The sequence below is a fragment of the Miniopterus natalensis genome, chromosome 18 (assembly GCF_054644295.1).
Source record: "Miniopterus natalensis isolate mMinNat1 chromosome 18, mMinNat1.hap1, whole genome shotgun sequence".
Classification (NCBI taxonomy): Eukaryota; Metazoa; Chordata; class Mammalia; order Chiroptera; family Miniopteridae; genus Miniopterus; species Miniopterus natalensis.
The window spans coordinates 25,380,932-25,403,196 of record NC_142098.1 but is presented as its reverse complement, the minus strand read 5'-3'; the positions used below and the strand labels follow the sequence as shown (position 1 = coordinate 25,403,196).

At 49.6% G+C, this 22,265-nt stretch overlaps 1 protein-coding gene across 5 annotated transcripts in view; it reads left to right on the top strand.

The window, feature by feature from the left end:
- ZFHX3 (zinc finger homeobox 3) overlaps nt 1–22,265 on the top strand; it is a 263,161-nt gene that overhangs the window by 165,629 nt on the left and 75,267 nt on the right. For all 5 annotated transcript variants that reach the window (XR_015716044.1, XM_087827467.1, XM_087827464.1 and 2 more), the window contains one exon: nt 1,719–1,950. Coding sequence is in view for 4 of the 5 variants with exons in the window: in XM_087827467.1 (XP_087683593.1) it covers nt 1,719–1,950 (232 nt within the window). In the remaining variant the exon portion in view is untranslated. The remainder of the gene's footprint in view (nt 1–1,718; nt 1,951–22,265) is intronic.

The following is a 22,265-nucleotide window of genomic DNA, read 5'->3' as shown; positions in this document are numbered from 1 at the left end:
TGTGGGCTAGGTTGGCCAGTTTACGTGATTGAGGGCTTCCGCCTCTCTCCGCTCCCCACGGTGATTTTTCTACAACACGTACTTGGTGCCTTCATGTTTCCTCTTCCAGTAAGGTGCAAACAAGCTTCTGGAATTTTCACACCTTTTCAGTGAGTGTTGGACGTGCGCCTGTGAGCAGATGAGCCCCCGAGTCGTGTTGTTCAGTAGGAAGTGTTCGTAGGGCCACTCAGACACTTTCAGTGTTTGGGCCCAGTGCAGGGCATTCTAACGACAGCTCTGCTTTCTTGGGGTCTTTTATTCTAATCTGGACAAGAAACAGTTGTCAGGGCATCAAACAGGACGGAGGTGGGGCAGGACAGAGGGAGCAGCGCTCAGTGCCTCCGAAGCACCTGCCACGTGCTCTGGGTTGCGACTTGAATTGGGTTCCAGGGGCTGGGGCTGGGGCTGTGGGCAAGGAAAGAGAGAGGGAAAGACAGGTGATGACATGAACGCATTAGATACTTTACATGACCTGAATTTCGACCTCCAAAAGGTGCTGAGAGTCAGGTCCTAGCTCTGTTTTCGATGAACTAGCTGGGTTACCGTGGATCAGTCACTTAAGCTTTTTGGAATTGTTTCCCCTGCTCCGTGTACACACAACAGAAACATTCCCTCCTCCCCTAATGCGCGACATTTGAAATGAAGGAGCTGGCCTTTCTATGTACCAGGAGCGAGCATCTCCATTCCCTACCTGTTTGTAAAAAGGGTGCATGGGTTTCTTTCACAGTCTCAAAGGGGCATGAAAAAGCTGTAAACTTTGTGCTTGGAAGATCTTTGTCTTCTCTGAGGCACAGAAGTCCGGGGTCTGCTCCCTGCTTCCATGACCTCGGCTGTTCTTAAGCCCGTGACTTGAATCCCGTGTGAGCCTGCTTCCTGCCAGCTCGTGAGCTCCCATGTTCTGGAGTCAGTACTGTGTCTACACAAACACCACACAGAGAGTAATGCTGACCATCTGTGCACTAAGCCAGATGACCTTGAGATGTTGGCAGGGAACTAGTCGGGAGACATTTGTTTTTCTGTCTTTTTTTTTTTTTTTTTTTTTAATCCAGGGGAAAACCTAATTTTGGGCTCTCCTAGTAGACCAGAGTTCTAAATATAAAAACTTGAGCCGCCTTCCTTGGCTCTGTGTTACTGTACTAGGTGGGATTCTATAGAGGCTGGGGGCCCGTGGAGATTATTTAGACTCACTTTTTCTGTAAAGAGCCAGACAGTTCTGTGTTAGGTTTTGCAGGACATACAGCCTTTATTGCAACTATCCAACTGTGGTGTTTCGAAAGCAGCTGTGGACGATTCGTGTCCTGTGTGCGGCTGCGTTCTGTTAAAACTTGATTTACAAAAATAGCCAGCAGGTTGGATTTGGCCTGCAGGCTATCGTTTGCTGGCCCCTGATCTCAGTGGGGCAGGATACTTTGGAGAGTGGAAGGGGAACCTCTCATTCCTGGGCCAGGAAAACCAGTGTTACGGGAAAGGTCCAGTCTTTCTGCATTTTCAGCACCACGGGAGGGGACACGGGAATGAGAGTCAGCTTGCGTCTTGTCCTCAGAGAGCTGCTAGAGAAGGGGACAGTGGGGGACACAAAGCAGACGCCTCTAAGGAGTCTTATCAGGCTGCGGCCGGGACGGCGGTGGGCCCATGGCAGCGGTGGCTTATCCGAGGCGTGTCCCTCTTTGCCCTTGCAGCACCTGCAGCAGCACGAGAGCGGCGTGGAGGGCGAGAGCTGCTACTATCACTGCGTCCTGTGCAACTACTCCACCAAGGCCAAGCTGAACCTCATCCAGCACGTGCGCTCCATGAAGCACCAGCGCAGCGAGAGCCTGCGCAAGCTGCAGCGGCTGCAGAAGGGCCTTCCCGAGGAGGACGAGGACCTGGGGCAGATCTTCACCATCCGCAGGTGCCCCTCCACCGACCCAGGTGAGCGCGCGCGGGCGTGGCCAGCCCCGCGGGGCCCAGGCGGCAGCCCGCGAGGCCTCCCGAGGGCCTTGGCTCCGTGCAGCCGGCCCTCGTGGGCACGGCTGGCCTCACAGGTGGCCGTGGTATCCTGGAAGGAGCACTCACGGGGTGCTGCTTTTTTTTTTTTTTTTTAACAAAAAAGGAACTTAGCACCACTTTTCTTCGGGTATCTCCAGCCACCGCCCACAGACGTCCTGTTCCCATCCCCAGTCTCCCCTTGCGCACGTGCCAGATTCAGCATGTGGCGTCAGGTTGACATAAAGCAAGTGCTAAGTTATGTCTTGTTTGGTACTAAGAACAGGCAGTTTGTGGCCTCAAATCTGGTCTGTGAGAAATGACTTCAGAAAGAATCAAAACAAGTGCTTGTTATAAACATTAGAATTGTATTTGACAGCGACCCTGGCCGTTCTGTGACTCAGTGCTGCCTGTTGCTTCACAGTGTCGAGACCTTCCAGAGGGGACTCACCCGCTTCCGCCTGCCATCCTGTCATCTCGTCCACAGTCACCTTTCTCTGTAGCCCCCGCCCTCCCCTGTGTGACTCATTCCCGCTGCCACCTCACTGGGTACAATCGCCCTTCTATTTTTTCAGCCTTCCAGTCCCTTTCTCTCACCTTGGAAGCACAGGACACTGGCTTGCCTCTTGAAAAACAGTTAAAACAAAAGCCCTTCCTTAATCCCATGTCCCACTGCCTGCCTCCTGTAGAATCTCCGGGATTCCTGAAAGGACAGCCTGCGTTGGTCGTCTCCAGTTACGCCTCCCTCTGCCTGCGCCTGTTTCCTCCGGTCATCAACCACCCTTGAGAGGTCACCCAACCCAGTGGCCCCCTGCTGGCCTTACTCTCTTCTTTCTGTGGTCTTCGAAATGGTCTTTCTGTGGACCTTCTCCAAGCTCCTCCCCCCTTCCCTGGGCACTCAGGTGTGTTCCTTTCCCATCCTCCTGCTCCTCTTGGCTGTCCTCCGGCTGCCCCACACGCCCGTGTCACCGGGCATCAGGCCCTGGCCCTTGGCTCCCAGCCTCTTGAAGCTTTGATCTCCTGGGGTTGCCGTGTGTCCTTCAGGCAGCTTCCTGGCGTTCTCATTGGTGCCACCTCATAGGCGCTGAGCTCAGGACTTCCTGCTCCAGACCTCCTTCCCCAGATGTCACGCTATTGAATGACCTGGTTGAGCTGGGGACTCAGGGCCATTCTTTATCCCTCCGTTGCCAGTAGCACCCACTCAGCCAGTGAGCCGTTGCGGCTGGGTGGGGGGGTTTTAATCTTAACGTTATCAAATTTCACATTTTTAGAGCTTTTAAAGGCAAAACTTCCATAGCCCATATGAAAAATGGCATGGCCTTCCGCATCCCATTCCCCAGAGCAGTGGCATTCAAGTTTTAGTTGTTTCTTCCGTTATTTATTTTCATATTTATTAACATGCGTCTGTTAGTACTGCTTTCGATTTTTGTTTGTTTTTTTTTTAAAGTGTAAGACCTCTCTTGGCTCTCCACTCTGGAAGATGGTAGTTTCACTGGCGTGCCATTCTATAAATCCACACACTGGCACCCTCCCACATGCTCCGCATCCACAGACCACTACACACCACACACAGGCGCTCCGTGCACACTCACACATGCGCACTCGGCACCCACACACGTGTGTCCTCACCACACTCGCCCCCCGCCCCCCACTCCCCAGCCCCCTGCACACTCAGCCCTCTCCTCCCTCCACCTTCCAGTATGATTAAATAATAATTTGGGCTTTTATTAATATTCAGTGTTTTCATTATTCTAACTCTATAAATATTAATCACAGCTGAGCCGTGTAGAGTTTTATAATTTCATTTACCTTCTTGTTCAACTTTTTGTTTTCCCTGCTTTTCTAGGTACCTATGATTAATTCATAGCTAACCCTCCCCAGAGGAGACAATCCCTGATCTCCAAAAGCTCTGCTATATCAGTTGTGCCGGGAGCTTCGTTTCCTCCCGGAGGCATCCCTCCCAGGCCCCTGCAGACCCCTCTGGCCACCTGCTCCTGTCCCTGTCACCCTGCTCTAACTGCGCTCCCGTCTCCACCTAAGTGAGACCGGACTTCCCGTATGACAGGCTGTACCCGCATTTGAGCCTGTTTCCCCCACTGGAGTGGCTCAGGTTTCAGATCACAGTGGGAAGGCCAGTCACCCTGAGTCAGTATGAATCATTTTTTCAAGAAAGTGCAGTTGGGCACAAGGATAATTTTTGCCATATCCAGGTCACTGCAAGACTGTCCCCTCCCATGTTTTTTTTCAAATGCCTCTTCTGGTTAAAATCCAGATGCCTTAACCCATGGGGTCTGCTTTGCGTCCGATCCCATCCGTCTGGGTGGTGGTGGGTGCTCATAGGAGCAAGGTTGGGGCCTGGTACCCACGGACACATCTGTGGCCCAAGACTCAGACCATTGTGCCATCTGGCTGTGGGGTCCCCATTCCCCGCTGGGGCCTCTGTCTGATCCCTCCACTCCCCATTATTCCATTGTCGAGTCATTTCATAGGATTCTCCGTCCTCCACCAGTCTACGCAGACCTATTTATTTCAGGGTTGGGATTTTTTAAGATTGTGGGTTTTTTTTTGGCCAGCTCTGGTTACATCATTGTTTTAATCTTCTGTTAAAAGCTGGTCCCTCTCCCCCCCACCCCCATTCTTTCTTTCACTCTGCTCAGAATTCCCTTTTTATTAATGAGGTGCCCCAAACTAAATAGTGTACAGCTGCCATTTCACCCGGGGTCTGTGGACTGGAACAAACAGTTCCCTGTTTCATAATGTAATACTTCTATTGATGCAGTCCGCTCTGGAATTGCTTTCTTACACCATTGCCTTCTGGGTTTCTCTCATGTAATGCGTATTAGGGATCCTCCTCTCCCCCCGTGAAGTGTATGAGCAACTTTAGTCTAGAAGATAGACTTCCTCTCTGTATTTCAAAATCCCTCTGTATTGTCTTTGGCCTGGAGTCATGTTTTTGCTCTCCACCCGCCTTCTTCCCTGCCCCACCCCGCACATACACTCTGGCTAAATTTACCCTCTTTACTAATCACAAAAGGGGCAAATAAATTACTAGGTAATGGTCATGTGGACATTAACAGCAGCTTGGTGCTGTTTTGGGAACTCCTTTAAGAAAACCCATCTTAAAATATATTCTCTTTGCTGCACACACACACACCCCACCCCTGGCCACCCTAAGGGATTGGCTCTTAAAAACTTCTTGAAAGAATGTCTCAGTTAGTTGGGCACCAAGAGGTCGCCAGTTCGACTTCCTGTGAGGGCACATGCCCAGGTTGCAGGCTGGTTCCCCTCCCCGGTAGAGGGCGTGCAGGAGGCAGCCGGTCGATGTTTTGCTCTCATGTCGATGTTACCCCCTTTTTCCCCTCTCCCTTCCTCTCTCTCTAACCTTCAATAATAATCATAATTAAAAAAAATGTCTTCAAGAAAAAGATATTGTGGACATGGTGGAATTGACATTGAAGGTCATCAACTTCAAATTTTGTCAACACAGACTTTGTAAAATATCCCCAGTTTTCTCCTCTCAAACCTAAGGATCAGAACCTTCATCTTCAGCTAGAAAAGTCATTCCTTTAGCATAAGGAGGCCTCGGGGAGACTTAAGAGCACCTTTGGGAGCCCTGCCTGTCTGACTCAAAGCTGCATGGGTATTAAAGGCTGTGATGTCTAGAGTTTTGGATCTTGGTGTTCTGGTGTCATCTAATTAATGCTAGTGCTCTTTCTCCTTTCCTGAAAGTTTTACACAGAGGCCATCGGGAAGAACCTTCTTTCCTTTTCTGAGCTCAGGACCTTATCCCCGGTCTCCTGTCCCCTTCTATGGGGCTTCCCTTGCTGAGGCTGGTGGAGTGAACTCTAGGTAGGATAGGTTCTTCCCTGTGATGACAAAAATGTCATCTTTTCAAATATTATTTGTTAACATAAGCCAACATGTTTTCTGATCAGGCAAGTTCACCATCTAGCCTGTTGACTGGCATCACCATGTAACTATGAAGACCGAGAGATTGTGATGGTTTCCTCTGCCCTTCAGAACTGGCCGTGGCCAGGATTTACACCTGCCCCTGGAGAGGCCTCTCAGCCAGACACACAACATCTCGGTCCTGCCCTGCACCAAAGGGCTACGTCTTGGTTGCAGACAATGTGCTAATAATTAGGCCACCCTCCCCTGCGTGGTCCTGCTTGTGGGCAAACTTCACCTTTACATCAGTGGGCAGGCCGAGCCCTGTACTGTATTGTCTTTACGTAGTGTGTTGGTGTTTGTGGTTATGCTTCACACACACATGTGTACACACTTCCCCCACACACCCCATGGTGGGCCTTCCCTAGAAATGGCTTGGAAATGCACATCTCAGAGAACAGGAAGTGACCTAATCAGATGAGGGTTCCCCACCCCAACTTTTTTTTTTTTTTTTTTTTGCATCTCAATCTTTCAATGATTATCTTGCATGTATTTTCTGCAAGACCAAGTGGTCTCTTGACTGTGTTGGGGGTTGGTCTTTTCACTTCATCTCTCCACAAAGGTAGAGGTGGAGAAAGCCTCTTGTGGGCCAACACCCTGGACGATGTCTCTCAGTTACCGGCATCCACTGTTTACTTCCCCTTAGTTGACCAGAAGCTCTTGAGACATGGACCGTTCTCCTAGGGTGGGTCATGTGTAGGATCAGCTTCCCTGGGTACTTATTAAAAAGGCATTTCTGGCTCCAGGGTGAAACTGTAGTTAATTTCATTCTATCAGTGCCCCGGGCTTGGAGAAGACAGGAGGTCCTTTGTGTTTCTGCCCTTGGCCTGCCTTCTCGCCGCCGCCTCCTGCTTTCTCTCTCACCCTCGCCTTAACTACTTCTCTCGTGTAGACGTAGAGTTCAAACCTTTGCACATGTGTAATGGAACGATTCTTGATTGAGCGCCTACTATGTGTAAGACTTTTTGAGTTGAGGGCCATAGCTGACGTCTCCTCTCAGCTCTTGACGCGGATACACTGGTTAAGACACCAGCTCCGGCATTTGGGGCAACTAGAGGATGACTCAGTTTCCAGAAGCCACGCTCATTCAGAGTTAAGGAGACTATATTGCTTGGAGCAGAAGACGGCATCCCTCTCTGTGCCACATCTTTGTGCTCAAGGTAGTGAGCTCCTAAGGCCAGGGGGGCGCAGGCAGCTTACCAGGTATTGTCGTGGTTTTGGTGACAACCTACACGGAAACAGTCGCTGGCTTTGCCTGATGGATCATTTTTTTGAACCGAGTTTCAGGGAGTTCTGTGGTTAGCTCATACGACTTAAGAGCATAAGAAAATGTACTGTTTTTAACTTTCTCATTTGATTTTGTTTTTATTTTCCCAAATTGTCCCAAGGCTGCCCTCTAAATATGAACTAGTTTATTTTTTTTTGTAAATAGCTAAATTATAAGCAATTTCAGTGTAATTTTTCTCATAGCACTAAAATATGTTGTGGCCAGTTCTGTAATTCTGAAGCATTGTTTTTATAAAACCAAACAGCTATGTTGGTTGTCCCCCCCCCCCTTTTTACTGTATATCTTGTTGACGGGGCTTGGGGAAGACACAGGGATAATGTATTTCCAGAGAAATACATAATGTAATGTAACCAGAGAAGTTAAATGTAAAAGCACGTCGGAACAAATTGGGGTGACTGAAATTTTAAGCACTTAGGAAGGAATGAAGAAAATACGACGTTATCTGTTATAAATACATTCCCCAACGAAGACTGTTTGGACAAGGATTGTAAACATCAGTGTGCTCTTTAGAAAGATGCTTTACAATGCAAGAATAAAGAGGGGCCATTATGTATCCAGTGAAAGAGACTATATTGTTAAGTGGAAAAGGGAGTTTATAGAGTTTGATTCTGTTTTTTTTAAGTATGTTTTTAAGTATTTTCTTAAAGCACCCATTCTGAGTAAAGCCTGTGATTGGCACACCTGGCTGTTTCGTGGGTGGGATCTACTCATGTATATGGAGTCTAATAGAGTGTCAGGCACATGGCAAGAGCTCGAATATTGGTGAACCTTATAGGTAGAGATAGCAGCAAAATCGCTAGTGATATACCAAGGAGTACATCGTTGGTTGTCTTTTGTTCACAGAGATAGTTTTCTGTCCGTCGGTGCACGGCACACAGAGTTTGATTATAGTCTGATTCTCTTGCATTTTGCATCGACGTAAAGAGGTCAGGAGTGGCTCTCCGGGCATACACTGTCTTGTTTTTCTGTTGGAATAGAGTTCCTGATTTGCCTTAATTAGTCCTCTAACAATCTACAAAGGTCAGTGCCAATTGCCTGTTCATTTACATTTGTAATTGCAATGGCTTCTGATTGCACATTCCTTGTCCCAGTCCTTCCTCTAAGTACATGCTAGTGCGAACTTCTCTCCCCCGCCTCCCACACCGCACGCACAGCCTTGCACCAGCCCTGCGCGGGAGCCGGGGACCTGGCTCTTCATACAACAAACCTTTGCACGGATGGCCCAGCCTTCCCTGGAACTTCGGCGTCTGTGCATCTTGGAGAGGCGATTGCTTCTAAGTTAGGGCCATAATGAAGTCAGAGTCGGGGAAATTACGTCGATGCCAGGCAAGAAATCTGAGAGCCATTATCCAGGAGCCTTCTTGAACTGGGTAATTAAGGGCAATTAAACTTTACTGCCGGCTCTCTGCAGAATATGCGAATGATCCGGTCTGTTGGTGGGTGGACATGTGCAGGGTGCTGTTCCACCGTTGTCCTGTGCTCCTGGGCCGGCGGGGTCCCTCCCGAGAGGATGTGACATCACCAGGATGAAGATGGTCGCTTGGCAGTGGGACTTGCATCCACAACTAGTCTGCTTCCTCTCTGCCTTCTCAGGGAGAGATGAGCACTGGCACCAAGACTTGGCACCTCTTCGAAACCATCTGAGACCTGGCTGCCGTAGCCTGAGTTGCAGTGATTCTTATTTACCCACCCTTTCAAATTGTAGCTCTGCCGTTCACTGGTTGCTGTATTTTTATGGGGTGATCAAAGCTACCAGGGGTTTTCTGTTTTATTTCATTCTATGAAACCGGAGCATACGTTTCCCTATATGTTGGGCTGTATGTATACTATATATTGCTGGGCCAGTTGGCTTTCTTCTTAGGTGTCTCCTCTACCGTCCCCTTGGGTCCCCTCACGGCCACCCAGTGCTGCCCACTATGAGAGGCCCCAACACTGAGGCCACTCCCTTCTAGGGAGGCTGATACCAGGTGGCATAGCCTAAGAAAAAGGACCTGCTGGTGGTTACAGGAATTAGAGAGACTCTGTGTGCGGGGGGACGGGGGTTCCCCTGTTTAAGGACTCGAGCGTGCCAGAGAGCCCAGAAACACGGGGATCCCCAAGGGAGATACAGAATGGCATGTCACACTAAGTGTTATTTTAGTGATACCTTTATGCCAAGTCACCTTTGAGAGGGGTCTCCAGGGAACCTGAGAGTTTGAAACTTGACCCTCGAGTGAATGTGGATCGCTGGCCAGCGAGTGGGTGCATTTGCTGGGTTGGAGTTTGGGGCTCTGTGCCTGGATTTCATCTGAGGGGAGGGGCGCGGTGGTGATGACAACGGTAGCGGGACAGAGTGGCCCTCACCTCCCGTCCTCTGTCCTGTGTGCAGACCCCTCCTCCCCACCTCTGCACTGAACACCTCCTTTGTTGCCCAAATGTATTTCTCAAGAGACAGAATGATGTTAGGAATGTGCGCAGAATCCATTTCTCAGGCCACTTACATCCTACATTGAACCCGTCCCTGACCTTGGTGGGGGGCCGGGGAGGAGAATAGGACATGCGCCTCTCTGCTTACAGAAATAGCTCAAAGGCTGCTTCTCAGCCCTACAGATGTGAAGGAACCCCCTTCAGACTGTGACCCAGTTACGACAATTACAGTCCCGCATGACTTTTTCAAGCACTGACTAGCGGTGGAGAGTCTGTGGCCTGGCCAGTCAGTGTGAGCACTGTCCACGGTCCCCTGGTTCTTGGGTTTCCAGGTCCCTTGAGAGTAGCCGGGAGGCTTCTCCAGATTCTCCGCCTGCCAGTCCAGCATGGTAGCCACGAGCCACACGTGGCTGTTTAAGTTCAAGTCAAGTTCAATAAAAATACAGAATCTAGTTTCTCTGTCATAGGAGCCAAATTTCAGGTGCTTAATTGTGACGTGTGGCTCATGGCTGCCTCGGTAGACAGTGCAGATTCATAGAATAGCTCAGAAAGTTCTGGACGGTGCTGGGTTCCTCACTGGGGCCCCTTGGGTTTCCAGGTGACCTGGCTGGGTTGGGCTGTGATCTCCATAACGTTCTTTGGCTTCAATTTTAAAGGATACGGTGCCCGCCCGCCGGCGCCTGCTCTCTGCTGGCCTGGACAAGGTGTGTCCTTTACTGTCTTTCCAGCTCTTTCTGCTTCCTTTTCTCAGGATGGAACAAATATGTTCTCAAGTAGGAATTTAATTTTGGCTTTGCCACCTCAGCCTATCCCATTAGCTTTGATGAGGGAGTTCGAAAGGACTTTGTAAAGGTAGTTCTCACAGAGTGGATGTTAAAGGGCCTTTTATAGTTTTATACCTCAAGACCGTCTTGAGACCTTTTGTGTATATGTTAATAAAAGGAGCAATTTATAGCTTTTAAAAGATCCTGACCTCTGCTCTAATTAGAATATTAAAAATTGGACGGTATGTGATTTTTCTTGGAATAGGTGTGCCGTTTTAACTCTTAATTTTTCCCCCCAAATTGTCATCTCATGAAGTCAGAAAAGAATCTGTGCGCCTTTCTCTCACCATTTTTGTTGGTTTAAATTTCTGTGCTTGGGACAGATTTTTTTTCCCCCCTTACGGACTGCCTTAATTTTCCAGGGCTGCCATAACAAAATACCTCGGACAGGGTGGCCGAAACACCGGGAATTCATTGTCTCACAGCTCTGGAGGCTGGAAGTTCTGATCCAGGTGTCGGCAGGTTCGGTTTCTCCTGACGCCTCTCTCCTTGGCTTGCACACTGTGGCCTTCTCTGGTCCTCCCGTGGCCTCTTCTCCGTGTGCGCATCCCTGGTGTGTGTCTGCCTGTCACAGTCCCCTCTTCTTGTGAGGACAGCAGTCAGATTGAATAGGGCCCACCCTGAGGGCCTCATTTTAACTTAATCATAGCTTTAAAGGCCCTGTCTCCAAACACAGTCACATCTGAGGTGCTGGGGGTTAGAACTTCAACATGTGAATTTGGGGAACACATTTCAGTCCCCAAATCACATGGATTTTCTGACATCTGGGGCCAGATTCTTGTTTCTCCTTCTGTGGCTCTTCGGTTGTGAAGCAGGTTAGGGTGTGGTGGTGGACACAGAGGTGAAGGGAGAGGCTCTGGGTGAAGCCTCTGGCCGCGTTGTCAGTGCCTGCGGGTCCCCCCTGGGCTTTCTGCTCTCAGCTTCTGGCCCTGATGAGGGTCTGGGCATGTGAAGAACAGAGCGAGCTCCTCGGAAGGGGCCTCTGGAGGAAGCCCCAGGATCTTGTTAGGGTGGGAGAGGGGTCAGGGCACTGTGTCCCCTGAGCCTGCTGTACTGTGAGCCTTTTCTCGCCTGTCGACACAGCCTCTACTCAAACCTCCTACTGGCAAACCCCAAGGGAACAGCCAGCCAGCCCAGGCGGGGGCGCTCTTGTGCGTGTGAAACTCGACCGTCTTAGCATCAGTATCACTCGCCCTTGCTGAGGGCGCTCCCGCAGGCTGTCAGGTATGTGGCTCTGTGCCAGGGGGTTAGAGAAACAGTGACTCCTCTCTGTTACCCACTGCTGCTTTCAAGGACAGCAAAACTCACTGGATTTGTGGATGGTATGTGGTAACCCTGATTTTTTTTGGGGGGGGGCTCTGTTTGGGGTAAATGCTCCCCAGAGCCTTGACACATTCTGTGACCAGCTGTGGCATAGAATTCTATATAGTGAAGATTGGTTGGGCTTCCAACCAAAGGATTTGGGTTGCTGGAAGTACTTGAAGGATTTATTTCTTGGTTTACTTTATTCTGTGTCGAATACTCCAGGCTTGCCATTATTTAAAGGTCTAACTGCGGATGTTTTCACCCTCAATAACTTTCATTTAGGACCTGTCCTTCACACATGTTCACAGGGCAGGTACAGCCAAGTGCCCAGCCTTGTTCTTTCCCAGATGTGAGCCTGGGCGGCGGGCTTCACGGCCGGCCTCCCAAAGGGCCTTCCTTTCCCACAAGAGCAGAAAGTGAAGGCGTGGTGACCCCCTCACAGATGACCGTAGGGGTCTCAGGTCACTGGGGTCTCACTGCTCTGGACTGTTTGTGCTCAGTGCCACTGGTGGCCAGTGGCTGCCGTATTGGACAGGGCAGATGGAGGTCATTTCCTTCCCTGCAGGAAGTTCACGTGGCCAGTGCTGCTCTAGGCAGGGGCAAAGCTGGGACTTGGCACAGAGGCCCAGGGCTCAGGGCAGTGCTCTCCACGCTGTGTCTTGCTTCCTTGCTGGGGCTGATGAACTCATCCAGGGACAGCATTGCTTGGCCCCGGGACAGGGCTCTTCATATCCAGAAAGGAAAGTTGAGCCGTTGCTGGACCCTGTCAGGACAGAGATGAAGAACTCCATAAGGCCGGGGAGATGGGACTGAGATGTGTCCTAGTATGGCTGGGCACTTCTCTGGGCTCTGGGAAATCTGCCAGCAAGGAGAAGACACAGAGTCTGGAATTTCCCCTCTCGTAGCGGGGGACAGATACCAAATAAACAAATACAGAATGTTAGGTGTGCAAGGTGCTATAAAAATAGAACCAGATGGGGCAGGGTGAGACGAGGGAGCTGTTTTACATAAGGTGCTCCAGAAAAGTCTCTCTGGGCAGGTGACATTGGAGCTGAGAGAGACGGTGGTGAGCAAGACAGAGGGCCTTATAAGCACAACCCCCTGGGCTGGTTGGAGGCGCAGGAGGGCAGGCAGAGGCCCGGAGAGGGCGGCGTGCACCGGGAGATGGGGTCCGAGCAGCGCGTGGGGAATTTGGATTTTGCTCCCATCAGGAAGGGACAGGCCTGAGCAGGGGAGGTGGCAGGGTGACTCCCACTACTCAGATTACTGTGGAAACTTACTTGCACGTCCACCGTGGTTAAGATGTGAGTTATCTCCCTACCCGTCACCCATCATGCCCCAAGTAAAGGGAGGAGAGGGGTGGCCGCAGTGCGCGCTGTCCCTAGGAGCCTCCTGAGCAGCAGCAACTGCAAGCAGACGGGGCCCCCTAGAAGCCGCTCCCCGGGATCCGCACAGCTCCGAAGCTCTCTGCTCAGCAGCTCTTTCTTTCAAAAAACAAAATCCTTTCCTGGTGACTCACTGCCTAAGTGTGAAGCACAGGAGAGACTTCTGTCCTTTTGACTTAAGGATGAGTTGTCTGTACTACAGCGTAAGCCCCAAGCTCCAGAAGGAGGAGCTGGCTCTGGTGCGGGGGCGAGGGGGTGGGGGGAGATGACAGCAAAGTCAAACCCCTTCCTCTCCTCCTGCTCTGCCTTCTGATGGGCACCCACACTCCACGGGGCATCTCTAAGATGACGGCGTGTCGCACCAGGACAAGAACTGCATTTCACTACTCGCTGTTGTAATCCGAAAAAGAGCCCAGCGTCCTAACACCTTTGTTCCCGTGGTGGCCCCGGTCGGTGCAGCGTGTCCAAAGGTCACTGTCGCACTCTGGAGGGCCTGATGGGTGGCCCGGCCCTGACTGACTTGCGCGTCTAGCCAGCCTTTGACAGACAGGCCTGGTCTAATTCTGCAGCCGTTTTTGTCCTTTGCGGACATGTGCCCAGACCCCCGGCGGATCTGAAGACTTCCCCAGAACACTGACGACCAGGGAGATCTGTGCCACACTGGACTATTTTCTCTGGGCTTTTCTTTAATCAGAAATGCAGCTTGGGCTGTGTGTGTGTGTGTGTGTGTGTGTGTGTGTTTCCAGTAGATGGTGTGCAGGCACAGGGCTTTTGGTCCCTTCCGTAAGGCAGTTATTACACAGCTAATTGGAAAATAGTGATTCTTTTTCAAGAACTATTTTGACTCCACTCCTCTCCCCCTTCGGGTTCCCTGTCCCCCTTGGGATTGTCAGGCTTATGTTGAAAGACCCCTGGAGGGAAAGATGTTGGTATAGATCATGGGTATTTGGAAAGAATGTTTCAGCCACACCTGGCTGCCGTGTGTGAGGACAGATTTAATTTATTTTAAAAATCTGGCCACAGGCAGTCTTTTCTGTTTGTTTCCTTAGGGGAGGGAAAAAAGTGGAAGAGCAGCAGCAAGCTGCGGTTTTGCATTTGTTTCCTTCCAGACAGACCAGCCAGCAGAAGACAGATTATCTCTAAAGGATATGAAAGGTTTAATCATTTTAATTTTGTTTTTATTAAAGTTTATCAGAACTTTTTTCCCCCCTGGTAGAACAGAAGGGAGGGCGGAAGGAAGGTAATATAAATACCAAACCCCCAAGCATTTGGTTAACAAAACTCCTTAATGGGCGGCGCCAAACGGGAGGAAGTGGTTGGAGGGCTGGGGACAACCTGCTGACCAAGGCGACGCTGAGATGTGGCCGGCATCTCATGAGCTTCCTGCCCACCTCCAGCAGACGCGTGTCGCGGGGAGCTCCTGGCTTCGTTCAACAGAAAGAGAGGAAGCTCCAAATGCCGGCTCATCCTGCCGTGGTTCTCAGGGGGATGGGTGCCCCACCGTCTCCAGCTCACGAAGTCTAAGTTTATGGATCGACTTCTGTTAGGTTCTTTTACCCTTTATCGTAGCAGTGAAGTATTTGAACCTAGTATTCTGAAGACTTGCTTCAGACCGAAACCTCTGAGGCTGTATGTATGCATTTTATGAAACAGCCAAGTTGGGATAAAAATAGCCTTTAGTTTTTGGATAGAAACCCTGTCCTATTAATTGACGGCGAAACAGTAGATGGGGTCCTCGACTGTCAGACTTGTGGCTCGGCAGCCTCCTCTCTCCTCCCCGGCTGTGAAACGCCGCCGAGGTGCGACCGTTTGGAATTCCAGCTCCCAGGCCGGCAGGATATTGCATCACCTGAGGATGATGGAACTGCCATCCCTCTTCTGTTCTCACGAAGGCTGCACATTTGACTTGTGCCCTTTGGCCATTTTTTCCTAAGCAGTATGATTAAAGCATTGTCGGCTCGTTAAAGCTGACTTAAGCAGGTAGTTTGCTTAACCCCCTCACATATACCAGTCTTGGAGTTTGGGGCTCCATGAGGACTTTATAGTACCTTCTCCGCTGCTTTCACGGGGGAAAAGTGTATTCACCAGTGGAGATGCAGCTTTCCCAGTGGCAGCTGTGACTCCAGTTCCTTGAATCAGGTAGAAACTGCACTGCCGAGGCTTCGACCAGCTGCTTGTGTGAGTCAGACACCTGGCCCCTGGCAAGCTGTATGGACAGCCATGTGCACCTTCAGGTTTCTCTTGGGATCTGGGGACCTCTCTGGGCTTCTGGGCTGTGCCTGGCAGTGCCTCCGGCTTCCGTGAGGAGGTGTGTTGGGTGGAAGGCTTCCCTGCAGGGCTGGGTTCAAACCAAACCAGGCCTTTCTTCTGAGAAGGACCCCAGAGGCTACCCCAAGTTTGCAGGCCATCAGCCCCCCCTGCTAGCTGCGTCCCAGGTGGAAGTGTGTGCTGGGCAGCCCAGCAGCCTATAATTTTGGAATTCTTTTATGGGAATTACTTGCACCAGTGAGGGGCAGCTTTCCTGGTCATTGTCAGCTGGAGCTGTATGAACTGTAGAAATGAGCAAACACAGGCCCGTGTCATTCCCTGCAGGCTACTATCCACGAGTTGGGCAGCCGAGAATGAGAAGAAGAGAGACCCAACGACTCCCCTGTGCCAGTCTGTCTCAGGCTGGACTGGGTGACCTCAGACAGTCTGGTTTGTATGTGAGGTCTTGGTCCCATATTTTCAAAGCTAGAGAGACTAGGAAGCTAGTAAAAGGTGGAGAAACAACCACAACAAAATTCTTCCATCTCATAGCATTCAGCTGCGAGTTACAGAGGCACCCCCGGACTGGGCGAATGGATTACTGGTTTCATTTCTCCTCTCATAAGCAGGCTTGGGGAGGAGGGCTGCCAGGTGCAAGAACGGGGCCCCACAGGGTCAGCAGGGACCCAGCTTCCTTCCCTCTTTCCACATAGCCGCCCTCGTGGTCTCAAGCAGGCAGAAGCACCGGGACACCTCTTTAAAGAGCTTTCCCCAAAGCCTCGCCCAGTTGCCTCCTCTTGTATCTTGTTGGCTGGAGCTCAGCCACGTGACTCTTCCCTGGACACAACAGAGACTGGGAGGTGCAGTTTCTAATAGGGGCATTGCCACCCTGAAGAAAATGAGTTTTCTGTTCACCAGGAAGAATAGTTATTAGGAAGGCAATTAGGAGTCTCTCCCACCCATCTTTTAAAAGATAAAGAGGGGATTAAGTAACCTGTGTACGATTATGTGGTAGGAGTCTGGGTAGCCATTAGGAATAATGTTCTTGATTAATATTTAAGGATATAGAAGAAAGTTCAATAGACAGGGAAGTGAGGCACAGAATCATATGTAACTATCCCAGTTTCTTTTAAATATATATAAGTATACTGAGATGTTAGCGCTGATTATGGGTGATTTTTAGTCCATTCATACTTTTTTGTATTTTCAAGATTTTCAACAACAGGCACTTGTTGCTTTTATGATCAGGGAAAAAAAAATCAAACTTTTAAGTGTAAGGAGTGGAGAACTTGGTAATTACTACCTCATATATGAAATATACTTGATGGAGGAAATAAGATGAGTAATAAAGGGGGAAATCTATAAGCATCTGGTGATAATGGAATGATGAGGAATAGCTGTAGTGCCGTGGCCTCATTGAGAACACGTCCCATCGTACTAATAAGAGAAAATGAAGTAATGTGTGTGGATTCTCATGGAAGGGGGAGGTTGTATTGCACAAATGCAAATGTACTCTGGGGGCGCTAAATTCAGAAATACTCACCATTCTCTGCCAGCACCTTTTCAAGGTTACTCGGTGGCAGTCCTTTCCCCCATTTCTGCATTGGAAACACTGGGCATGTATGTTGAGCTTTACAACTGTTTGTTAAACACCTGTTAGTTGTAAATACCAGTTTCTGTGAGAATATGGAAAAGAGTAGGAGAAATGACTCCTGTCTGTCATCTTTTGGGGGGATGTCTGTCTCTGTCTCTCTGTCTCTCTCTCTCTCTCACGTGCACACACACACACACACACACACACGATTCAGGATGATTGACGGTTATTACCAGATCGTGGAGCAGGACAATAAATATCCTGGGCCTTCTGAGGTGTGAGGAATTCTGTGCCTGAATGACTGGCACAGCTCCAAGAGTGGGCTGATTGGTTCCCAGAAGGATGGATGGTCAGAAGCAGGTAGAGTGAGATGGTAGGGGCGTTGGGAAGGTAAGGGGCTTGGTGAGGGGCCAGTGAACAAGCTGGTGTAGCTAGAGAAAGGATCTTGGGCAAGGACCAACATTATAATCCCATTTTCTTCCGTCGTTTGGATCTATTTGCCTCCCTTTTCCCCTCCACCGTGCAAAGCTGCCCCTTTCAAAGACAAATAGGACTGCAAGCGTGAACATCATAGACGTATTAAACCCACATACATAGCCCTGGCCTGTGTGCTCAGTGGTTAGAGCTTCCACCCACGCACCGAAGGGCCACGGATTTAATTCACAGTCAAGGGCATGTACCTAGGTTGCAGGTTAGATCCCTGGCCCTGGTCGGGATGCGTGCGGAAGGCAACCGGTGAATGTGTCTCACTCACATGGATATTTCTCTCCCTGTCTCTCTCCCTCCCTTCCACTCTCTCTGAAAATCAATGGGAAAAATATCCTCAGGTAAGGATTAACAAAAACAACAGTGGTGCCTTGGTTTTCGAATGTCGCCCGTTCTGAAAGACCGAGTTCTGAAACATTCGAAAACCGACAGCTGGGCCGCAGGACCTTGCCCTCGGCGGAAGCCGTGCGGCATGTCCGACTCCCGAGGCGTGTTCGAAAACCGAAGCATTTCCGTCTGGGTTTCTGGCGTTCATAAACCGAAATGTTTGTCAACGGAAACGTTCGAAAACCGAGGCACCACTTGTACATAAAATATATACACAAAAACTCTTGTCTTTCCCATCATCTCTTAATCAAATTCAGAGCCCGCAGAGAAATTTTTACAAGTGTTGAACCCTAAAAGAAAGGCTAATAAGTAGAAACAATATATTGATTTCTGGGCTATTTGTGTTGAGGGGAACTTTAAGGGCTGGTGAGAGTTCTGTTTCTGTTTAACATTTTCATTAGTAACTTGAAAACAATAAATAGCAAATGAAATTTGCATACAATCTAAAATATTTATGCAGTGATATGTATAATTTCAAATACTTAAGAATGGAACACATTTATATAATTGGACTACAGATGTTAGGAATCTTACTGTATTTTATGTATACCTCTTTGAAAATTTTTAAAATTTCGATATAATTTATTTTTCTTACAGAAAAGTCAAGAATAAAAGAATTCTTGAGCCCAGTTCCCCAAGTGTTAACCTTTTATCACACTTGTTTTGTCAAAATCTCATCTCACACACACTTTCACTCTCTCTACATGCACATGTAGCGTGCACACACATACACATACACACACATGCACAGATACTTACATTGGTGTGTTTTTTTCCCTGAATCACTTCCTAGTACATTTCAGACATGGTACCATCTGATCTCTAAATAGGTTAGTGTGTCTTTACTAAGAACAAGGGTGTTATCTTACATAACCACAGAAAAATCACCAAAACCAGAAAATTAACATGAATGAACACAAAACTAGGTAATCTGTAGATCCCAATAATATCATTTCTATGAAAAGAAAACTCCAGGGCACGAGTTGTATTCAGATCTCTCTCCATCTCTTTAAGGTCCTTTAATCTGGTAACAGTTCCCCAGTCTTTCCTTTGTCTTTCACAATGTCAACATATTTGATGAGTACAAGTTAGTGATTTCATGTTCGCCTTCAATTTGGGTTCGCCTGAAGTTTCCTTATAGTTAGAACCAGGCGACGTATTTTGACAGAAAATCTAGGCAAGTGGTGCTTCTCTCCTCATGCATCGTATCAGGAGGGACATGATATTAACTTGTCTCTTTATTGATGATGTCAGCCTTGATCACTGAGTTATGGTGATAGTTAGTGATGAGTTAGTTAGTAATCATGATGATTCGTGAGTTATCCACTGTGAAGTTAACTATTTTCCCCTTTGTAATTAATGAGTACCTAGTGGAGAGAGATACGTTGTGTCTGCTTAATATGGAATTGATTTTTAAATGGGATTATTTGGAAAAATATATGCTAATAAAATTAATAGGTGGAACTATTGGGCCAAAAAAGAGGGTGGTATGGTCACTAAAGTTGATTTTTCAAGCTTATAGATTATTTACCTGTTTCTAGATGATTAGGTAATTCAGCAGACCAGAATACTGAGAGAGTAGAGAGACATCTTCAGAATGCCTTGGCCACTGATAGTGGAAATGAGTGAGAGACGGTGAACTTTGAAAATAGCCAAAGAAATGATTATAGGACAAGAAGGGATAGGAAGCCTTAGCTTGGCCAGCGCCTGAGTCGCAGGGTCTTAGGAATGTGGAAGTCAGTACTGTGGTAAATCGGAATTCACTTTAGGTCCTTGTCGCCATGGGTTGCTCTGTGTTGGTGGGGCCTCTGGCAGGCCAGCCCTGGGTCCGGGTTGGGTTGATGTCAGCGCGCAGGGGCACCCAGGGAGAAGCCAGGGGTTGGCGTGCTGCTTGCGGATCCGGGCTTTTAGTTCCCCCCAGACTCGCAGTATTTTTTTTCATGTAAGAGCATTTGTTTAGCTTTTCATTTTCCTCCACTCGATGTAATAAGAAGTCGAGGTCCCTGTTCCCTGACTTTGCATCCGCTCCCCTGTCTCCAAAGGGCACAGATGAGAAGGCTGATCTTTGTCCCGGGATGGCTCGGGAGGCTCGGCCCCGGCCCGTCTCCGTCTCCCACTCCTCTCCCTCACTGGCTTTGGTGGAAACGCAGCCTTCTGATTTTTCTTCTTGCGTCAAATCATTGTCAGCTTTCCCTTCTGTCCATTCTTAGAATGTCTGCCAGGCCCCATTCCTGCCTTTCTTCCTTTCTGGAGGTAATTATCCCTCCTCTCGTCGTCAAGGCGGCACACAGAAGGGCCCCAGCCCCTGCCTCGTGGGGAACAGAGGACTATTGTGCCCGAAGGCGGGACGCGCTCTGCGCCCCGGGGAGCTCACTGCCGACAGGGACCCGGAGAGCTGCTGCTGTGCTGGCGTGGGGAGGGCGCAGGGTGTTCCGTGCGGCCAGCGTAGACCCTGAGCGGGGGCGGGCAGGAGGGAGGCCCTGGAGCCGCGGTCCGTCTGCGGGAAGGGGAGCCCGCACCTTCCCCTCACGCGGCAGGTTCCGCGGCCTCGCCGTCTCGGGCGCGCAGCGCGGCTCCGGGCGGGAGACGGGAGGGTGTGAAGGTGAAGCTCGTGTGAGTGGAAGATGGAGGAGGATCTGGGCTGGGGGATGAGAGTGCTGTTTGGGCGGTTCCCTCTGGGAGAAACGGGGGACAGCAGCTAAGGGCGATTGGGAGGTGTCTGGCTGGGGTCCCTCGGGGGGCGCCGATGCTCCGAGTGGGACAGAGCAGGTCAAGGAGCAGGTATGGGTAAGAAAGAAGCACGAAAACGGTGTTGCCGCCGAACCCACACTTTTCCTCCCTCATCTCCCGCTTTCCCACACGCAGACAGTGCGGAGCGCGTGCCACAGGGTCTGACACGTGGGCATGCGCTGTTGATTTCTCTCCAGCATTCCAGAAAGAGTTGACAGCCTGTGTGGCTGTTATTTAATATCTGCGTACTGTTCATTCCTAATTGTAACCTCTGTGGAGCAGGGACCGGGCCTTACGCTGCTTTTGCAGCCCTGGTCCCAGGTCCGCCCGTTGGTGAGCTGCCCAGGCAGCTCCGTGTTTCCGTGGGCACCATCCTGCGGGGTCCCCGCCGGCCCGAGGTGGCTCTGAGCGTGCTCCATCCCACACAGTTGCTCTCCTGTGTCCCCATCGCTGCTGCTGCCTTTTTCCTGCCCCTATAAACATTCACCCCCTTTTTGAGGGTTAAGGAGAACTAGCCGGCACAGCCACCTGAACAGGTCTGTGTGTCGACCAGGAGCACAGCAAGTCCTCACTTAACATCATCGATTGGGTCCGGGACTGTAAGCAGAATGACATGCAGTGAAACCAGTTTTACCTTAAGCTAACTGATACAAGAGTTATGTCTTGTGTGTATCTATGGCATCTCATCAATGTTGTAACAAAACTATGTTATTTGAGGACCTGTTGTGTCGTCAGAAGAAAACTGGCACCTCCAGAAAAAAAGTGCCTGGTCATACACAGTATCTCCTCTTTTGTTTCTGCAAAAGATCACACTCTTCCCCCTAGGCTTGCTGCTTTTCATGTTGGCCAGAAATTTGACAGGAAATGACTACGTGAGCAAAAAACAGATGATCTAACTAAAATAAATGAGGGTTATAGGTATAAACCGGTGTCATCAAGCATGGAAGAGGAGTTGAACTACTCGCTAGCTCCAGAGGGCACTCGATCGATGGTAGGATTACGGTGTTGCTCCTCGTGGCCTTCAAATGTGGGCATGTCTTGTCCTCGGAAAGGTGCTCTGTGGGTCTCTCCATCCTGTGGATGGAAGGGAGACACACATAAGCTCAGTACCTGTTTTCCTCCTCAGGATGACACTGGATGCCCTCTCCGTGGGACCAAGTGCACATGGCCAGTGTTCTATTATCTGGGTGATGCTGTTCTAGACTTTCCCGACCTGCTTAAAAAGTGCTGGTTGGTTTTTCTAAATTTAGTGCAACTACTCCGGGTTCTCGCGTAATCTGCTCCCTGGCCATCCTTCGCTTTGTGGAGTAGAATTAAGGGTGTGCTTCTCTCAGCTGGGGGTTTCTGGTGCACTTTGGGCTAGGGCAGAGGGTGCTGACTGGACAGTCTCCTGGCTGGGTTAGTGAGACGTGACACTGGATCCTCCGCCTGTACCTGGGAAACATTCATGTCAGGGAGATGCATTCTTAGTGTGTAAGCAGCTCCCCTTCCAAAATGAGAAAAGCAGTAACACTTATTTTTATTTTTTGTTAATCCTCACTGGAGTATAATTTTTTCCATTGATTATTTACTTGTTTTTTTTAAGAGAGAGTGGAAGGGGGCGGGGGAGAGGTGAGAAAAACACACTGATTGGTTGCCTACTGCACGCTCCCCAACTGGGG